This window comes from Lagopus muta, chromosome 1 (genome assembly GCF_023343835.1).
Source record: "Lagopus muta isolate bLagMut1 chromosome 1, bLagMut1 primary, whole genome shotgun sequence".
Taxonomy (NCBI): domain Eukaryota; kingdom Metazoa; phylum Chordata; class Aves; order Galliformes; family Phasianidae; genus Lagopus; species Lagopus muta.
The window spans coordinates 154,205,713-154,213,776 of NC_064433.1; the positions used below are offsets into that span (position 1 = coordinate 154,205,713).

The 8,064-nt window shown below is 38.9% G+C and overlaps 1 protein-coding gene across 6 annotated transcripts in view; it reads left to right on the forward strand.

The window, feature by feature from the left end:
• The window catches only part of KLF12 (KLF transcription factor 12), a 264,660-nt gene extending 257,130 nt beyond the window's left edge, over nt 1–7,530 (forward strand). For all 6 annotated transcript variants that reach the window (XM_048933311.1, XM_048933316.1, XM_048933313.1 and 3 more), the window contains one exon: nt 1,462–7,530. In XM_048933311.1, the coding sequence (XP_048789268.1) occupies nt 1,462–1,643 (182 nt within the window). In that variant the 3' untranslated portion in view covers nt 1,644–7,530. The remainder of the gene's footprint in view (nt 1–1,461) is intronic.
• The last annotated feature ends 534 nt before the right edge of the window (nt 7,531–8,064 follow it).

Here is an 8,064-nt window from a genome sequence, read left to right on the forward strand (position 1 = left end):
TTCTTACCCTATTCAATACCAAAACTGCAGTGCAGCCCAGATGGAGCCCAGAAGGTACCACCCCAGTGAGTTCAAGTGCTGCTGACAACCGTACGGGTGGCCAAGGCCTGTACAGCATCTGATTTCCTGACAAAGGCAGCAACATCCATTTCAGCTGCGCTTCTCAGACCTGTTTGAACTTCGCAGTGATTTTGAAACTTTGGGCTCTCAGCAAAACATTTATTGACTTTCAGAAACACTTGGAGGGCGGTGCTGTCTACGACACAGCAAGTGTTGCATCACTGGTTTGTAAAATTGAAATAGCATCTTGCAAGCTGCTTATGATTCATAAACGATAATAAATAACTGACGAAGGAAACAGTTGTTGCAGAGATGCTCTCATGTTGTCCTGCTTGTGGTTAACTGGTGTAGGAAGGGGAGGTAAGAAATCACTTTTGACACACCAAGGGAACACACATGTGGACCTCACACAGTTTCTCCTCCTCATTTTTGAAGCATGCTCATCTGTGGGACGAAGGTAATTCCCAAGAGTGTTTAACTTGTAGGCATTAATGAGCAGTGATAAAAATCCCAAACAAGAAAGGCCTTCAAAGATGACAAAAATGGAATTTTATAACAGTTTCTTCATCAAAACACAAGGTCTGGATCAGCCATATTAATCTCCTGCTGTGGCATTGTGCAACACAGAAGCTGAGACAGAACATGATGCTTAACTTCAAATAAAAAGCAGAGGGTGGGATTTTCCAAAAATCTGTTCTTAGCCCAAGTCTAATGTCATTGAAGTAAATGGGATTTTATCAACAACTTTGTGCGAGTCCTGCGGCGGAGTACATTTAAAAATGATACGCCATTCCTGGTAACATCTTGCACATGGAATTAATTTTACTGAAAGTGAGTGAGAGCAGTAAATAAAGAGAACACTTTGCTGATTGAATTTTTATGTTTCCTTGGGAAATGATCAGTCATTTTTATCAGCTTGCTAAGAAATGGCCTGCAGTGTTGTTTTATCCAAATAATTAGAAACCTTCATAAATTTCCTAAAAATAGTTGGAAGCCTTTGATAACTTGCTGAAAAACAGGGCAGGCTGTCTGTTTTGGGAGAAGGTGTAGCCTGATGGGATGAGGCTAGCTAAGTTGTACAGTAATCATGAGAATAATTATACAGCCCTTTGTCCTTACGCTAATCCCCGCATCACTCCTGCAAGGTAGGATCTATATTGGTGCCTTAATCCTGTTGATTTTCTTAGTGATGTGAATGCCACAGGAATGATAAATCACAAGGCCCTTTCCTTATATTCAGCAGATTCGGTACATAGTAGTTGTGTAATTTGGCCTAAAGAAACCCCTAGGCAGTGGGTGTTCATGGGAAGCCTACAGAGGAGGTTGTGAGGATTAAGAGTAATGAGGGAAAAGTCACCACCTGTTTCCCACCCCCCTCTCTCTTTCTTTTGTCTCTCCCAGGAGAAAAACCCTACAAATGTACCTGGGAAGGCTGCACCTGGAAGTTTGCTCGCTCCGACGAACTGACGAGGCATTACCGCAAGCACACAGGAGTGAAGCCATTCAAGTGTGCAGACTGTGACCGCAGCTTTTCCCGCTCAGATCACTTGGCGCTCCACCGCCGCAGGCACATGCTGGTTTGAAAAACGCTACCTATTCCAGCCGAGCTTAAGAGCTGGGTCTCTTAACTACCCGGAGTGAATTCAGCAGGGCTGAATCCCCTTCTACAGTGTTAGCAGGCAGGGCTGTCTCTGCTGTCTGTAAGAAAAAATAATAACAAAAATAAAATAGCAGGAAAAGAAGTGCCACTCTTCTCCTCGCCATCTGAAGCTAACCCCATCTGCCCCTCAGCATGGTTACCCCAAAGGTGTCATCACAGTCGCCAGGGAAATAGCAGTCAAAATGCTACAGGAATGGGCATTATTTTACATGCTGCATCCTTTGAGAAAAAAAGTGTTTATAGCTTGTATGTTTTTTCAGCTGTTGGACATTTTGTTCCTGAAAAATCGCTGCTGATTGGAGGATTAGATGCCACAAACCGATGATGATGATGATGAGAGCAAGAACGGTAGACCTTTGTTATCCCTTCTTTTCCCCTTGTTTTGAATACTACCTGGCCAGTGTCAGCATCAGCCTGAGCAGTACTACATAGGAGCTGATGAGCTGCATAGGAGTAGGCGAGAAGATCCTGCTGGAGAGGTTCCACCATCAGAGCTGAAGGGTTGCTGGAGCTGACTTTCGCAATAACAATGGTGGCATTTTAATGTTGTATCACAAGTTGTCATTATGCCCTAGAAGACACCAGCCATTTAACCCTTTTCTTTTATCCTTTCCTTTCCTTTCTTTTCTTTTGTTGTTGTTGAAGTCTGTAAAACAAAAAAGGGGCAGCAGCATTTCTGTTACAAGTACAGCATCAAGTATCTGTATTTTACCATCGACTTATTTAGAACCATTTTCTGATTAATATAGAAAAAGCCAATCTAAAAACTACTACCCCATTCTCAAAGTGCAGTTTTCTTTCATGCAGGTATCCTCTTCCCCATGACAGTGTTTGAATATGAGGAAACAGTCAGAAATTATACTTTCTAGTACCAAGGTTAGTGGTGTAGCCATCCATGAAATGGAATTGAATGTACCAACAATGCAAAATAGAGAAGAAACAGCTGCGTCTCTTTGCAGAGAAAAAGCAATAATGAGTAAAATGGCTCTCAAGACAATAATTTACTCCACATCAACAGAAGGGAGGTATGCAGAAATTGCACGTAAGATAATTTAAGTTAATCTTCCTGATGGTTTCACTGACCTGTTAGTTACCACAATTAAGTACTTTCATTTCCTTAAACATAATGCTTACTTGTGTCAGGAAAGCAAAACATACAAAGGAAAGAGCTGAGTGTTGAGGAGTCAGTGGATGAACTGTAAGTAGGAAGAAGAAACAGTTGTACAGTGGTGCTCTGCAAGACATTAGGTTTCTCCCTGGGAGTTAGAGAATAACAAGACATTGCCAGCTGTCTATTATGATACAAATGCTCCTTTATATGGGTATCAGTGGCTGCCTCTGCTGGGATTTTCAATCCAAGCCTTTTCAGATTAAATAAAAGGAAATTCTTGATCATTCCCATACAGCTCTGTAATTGTGAATCAATTTGTATTAATTAAATTATGTAGGGGAGAGAGAGAAACTCCTAGTCATCAGTTGTTCGTGAAAACAGAATAGTGTTTTTCTGTTTTCCTTCTTCACAAGGATCTGCCTATTCAGCTAAATGGGACAAAGAGAAGGCTTGGCAAGATTTTTTAAGTGTTGAGATTTTTATAGCTTAGAGATAAAAGATGTATACATAAAGGTCTTTTGCAGCAATGCACTTAATTACAAATATTTGTTTCCAGAAATTGCACAGATTAAACTTGTGGTGCCACTTGTTCATTTTTAAAGGTTAGATCAGTCTGAATTCAGTTCTGATTCCCGAAGTACTAGCTGTAATGTTGGGAACAGGTTCTGAAGTCAAGATAATCTTTTAAGAAGAAGCAGAACAGAGAACCCTTGCACACACTGAAAGTAATTGCAGTTAATTGAGGATTAATAAGACTGGGATAATACATCATAACAGCACTTAGGCGCTCCAGAGTTTGATTATCTTTAAATACATTGTTCATGTTCCCCGATACCGGATAATCTGTCAGTCCCCCAAAGGAAGAACTTCAGTACTGTTACTATTCAGTATCCCCTCTGGTGAGTGGTCAATATAGAAACTGCAGACAAATTATTAGCAGCCATAGGTTCATGCCCCGTCCTAGAGATTTTCAAGGCAAGGCTACATAAGGCCCTGGACAACCTGATATTACTGTGGTGTCCCTGTTCATTGTAGGGGAGTTGGACTGGATGGCCTTCAGAGGACCCTTCCAACTGTAAGGATTCTCTGATTCTGTGATAGTGGAAAAAATGTCTCTCCCATTCCCACCGTCTGCACTGGTGATCAACTTCTGTGAAATTTTGTAGCATTTAAGCATCCAACTCAGAACTGGGCATTAAGCAGCACTTAGTGTTGATGCAGTTTAAAACGGCTGAAACAGATGAGAGCTTCTTGATAGCCCATAAGCCATTGTGGAGCAACAGAACTGGGTTTTTGCCAACAGCATTACTTCTTTCATTTTCAAAAATGGTAGTCAGTGCAGTACCTGAGGTGGTTCATGGATTGCATCTGAGGTCTATCTTTTATGTACTTTAAGGTCATTCCCTTTAAACAGATCAGACAACATCAGTGTTTTGGGGAAGAAATCAGGTCAGGTAAAAGTCAATTTATAAAATTATTTTGCTTTTCCAAGAATGTTTTACCAACTAATTTTCTAAATAGCAGCAGAATCTGTGATTTTATTTCTCCCCCATAGAAAATGAAATTTATTTGACCAGCAACACGTAAGGACATTCTGTTAGCATTCAAGAGAAACAATAAGAGATCTTCTCTGATGCTGTTCACAGGGGCTGAATATAACTCAGAGGTACTAATGTCTTCTTCAGGCTTCTGTGTAGTGAATTGGAATTAAAAATCTCCAAGAGCAATTGAGAGGCTTTAAATTTTGGTGTGCAGCTTTGAATTGTCCTGTGCTGACTGCACAGAGATCCCATAGGAAGCTCATTCCCCAGGGCAGAAATCACTCTTTGCGAACCCCTTGTCTCCATTCTGTGAGAATATTTTTTGTTTTCCTCTTTGGGAGTATTTTAAGAGAGGTTACTTTGTGGAAGGAGCGTGTTGGGACATGGAGTGGATATCCCCCAGGTTCTCAGGGCGCTCTTCCACCTGTGTTCCACCAAGTTCCTGTGCTTGTGCAGAGACAAAGGGCAGCTGCTCCAGCGTGGTTTCCTCAAAAATCACAATAACTCACCGCAGTGCATTGCACGCACGGCATTGCATAACCGTGGTGAAGGCTGACTTCACCTGTGGCATGCAGAAATACCAGATCTTGTCTTGGCACAGCACAGTAAGTCCGTCTTAATTAACTGAGCAGTTGAGAAATACAAAAATACAGCGTCCCTATCCTTTCAGACAGACAGATTTATGCTTTTCAATATGAATAAAGGATGGGTAGTACCGACTGAGCATTATGGCTTACGTGGCGATCTCTGCCATGAAGTGTCAGATTTCAGGTGTTTCCAAAAAGATTCAATGGATTTGTCAGCAAATCTCAGTAGCCAGCATTACATGAAAACATAATGAGTAAACAAGTTTGATACAGAACTTTTTAAATTTTAAATTGCCATTATTTTTTGAGCGTCTGTTTTATTCAGCACTGTAACATTGGCTCATTGCAACGGCAGTTTTTACTGGGGGTGAAGATGCAGTATTCCTTATTCTCTATCGTGCTTTCAATTAATGAAATAGATTTAGACTGATTTGTATATATGATTATTTGCTGGAGTAATGTATAACAAAATTAACAGTGTTAAAAATGACATCAGTGATGTTGATGCTTGGGATAAACTTACAGTGCAGAGCATGGACAAATAGTTGGACAACCTTTCTCCCCTTTAATAATGGAATAGCAGTGATCATAAATCTCGTTTTCCATTAGCTACACTGAGAATGTATTCTAGTTACCATTTATAAATTTATCTTCTGATAATAAAAGATGTTTAATGGAAAAAATCTCTTTCTCCTTTATTGAAGTTGGATACCTCAAATCAGAGTAAGATTCACTGTTAATACCCTGCTTATTTTTTAGTATGAACATTGGTTTGGAAAGGTCATGTGAGGAACCACATTTTCCGCAGCAAATGCGTCTAAAGTAATTTGCCCTGCTACATGCTCACCCAAACACCCATGCATATAAATGCCAGCATTTTCACATCCCTCCTCCCATCAGCAGATAAAAACAAACACGATTGTGAAAACAAAGCAGAAGATGAAGAATTTAAAATAAATTGGAAATAAAAGAAAGTGCTACCTTCTTAAGAAACCAGCTCATATTACTGTATCATGCTTTTGCCTGTGATTTATAATTGGAGAAGCACACAGATTTAAAGATGATTGTTATATTTTCACAGTGTCACGATAGCATTCCAGTTGCTGTGTAATATGCTTACAAAGTCATACCCATTGGTACCTTAAAAATGCTTGATTTCTGATCAACTGCAGCAGCAAAGCAGGTTTTAGTAGAAAAAACAAGTAGCTATAAGGATACTGCATCTTTAGAAATTGAAATGCATTGAAAGTATTTTACTATACTTGTAACAGTTTAAATATTCTGTAATATATGTGATAGTGGAAAAGTATTTTCAAACTCACGGTTTTTCATGGGGTGTAAATAGGTTAAATGAAGTACATTTTTAAAAATCCTTCCGCTTTCATAAAGAAAAAATTGTTAGATAATGCCTTGCAAAGCTTACACAGAAAATGCTGAGAAGCAAATTATTCTGTTTTGGCAGAAACATTTTCTCTGCAAAATGGAGTCGCCACTTTTTTGCTGTTTTGCAGATAGCGTGTGATATAGTGAAGTCATATTGAGTCCTTCAGTATCAAATAAGTCAACATTCAGAATGCCTTTGACTGAGTAAATGAAAAAAAACAAAACACTTAATGAGAATGAAAACCATATGAAAAAGTTTTGTGTTGTTTTCCTTCTGGCAATTTACTGCAGATACAGTGACAGCAAGCTCTCTGATTTTATTTGATTTTATTTGTGCTTGTATTTCCCTGACTACACTGCGTCTTGAACAAAAGGTTGCAGAGCTGAAATAGGCAGCTGTTCTTTGCTGATTCCAGGGGTGTTCAGTCTTCGAGGTACAGCAGTATGCCAACAATCCAATGGTAGCGGGCAGTTGTGACATTTAGAATGCTCATATACTCCAGCACGGTAGTCTAAAATCCATTTTAAAAGATGAAACAGAAACTGAAAGTGCCTGTTATTAGAACTGATGGGATGTTCCTATACTTTTACACAGCAATAACTTATGGGATTTTATCAACAATAAGATGAAAATAAAATTAAACTCTGAGAACAATAATGCAGCACAGAAGCAAACACAAAGTGCCATTTGTATTTTCATGTCGATGTATTTTGTTAAGAGTTTTAGTTAGTTTCTCAAATAATGTCTGTCAGATATGTAAGATGAAAATGGATCCTCGTTTACAAATTTCTCATATCCATATGGATTCCAAGTAGGTGTAAATGGAGATCATTGTGTTTTGTGGCATTACTTCCTAATTTGCGTCTGATTTGCCCACAAATATCCATGGTATTCTGTAGTAAAATAACCACAAAACCAGCAATGGACCTTCTTCAGGTTATACACCAGAGCATATTCTCTTGAAAAATCCACTACATTGAATTGTGGAGTTCACCATATTTCTCTTTTCTATTCCTTTTTGTAATACCAGTGCTTAATACCGTCTTCAAATTGGAGAGGTCAAAATACATCCCTTTTTAAAATTGTTATTTTGGGGAAGAAATAAGTGGGGGAAAAAAGGTGGGGACTATCAGTTTAGAGACTATTTGAGTAACAAACAATAAGCTGATATTCTTAGAATGGAGAAAGGATATTTTTTTTTAATATGAAGTGGCCTAAACAATTGCATCAATAGGCTGGTGGATCTCACTAGAAAATGACCAGCTGTGTTTCTTCCACTCTGTTTTTCAATTATTTTTAATCTGGTAGGTTTCTGTCAAAAAGAAAAAAAAAAAAAAATTACTGTTGCTAATGGATTCTTAAAATAGCAGTGTAATGCCATCCCTCATACTTGTGCTTCTAAAAATGAATTTACTGGAGATCAAAATGTAACTGGTTTTCCTAATGCCAAGAAATGCTTTCCATTCCCTAAGCTTGTATGCAGCATTTATCCATGCAGAGCTATGCTCCCATCAGTGGGTTGCTGTTTGAGAGAACAGGTTTTTATTCACCAGGGAAGGAACTGTGTGCACACAAAGACAGTGCAGAAGAAAGTGGAGGTGCAAAGTAAAAGCATATGAAACTGCATGTGAAAACTATGACACTGATACATGCAGGTTAATCTCGTGATGACCACTGGTTTAGTAACAATTTATACCTGTTGGGCATCAGTGGAAATAATC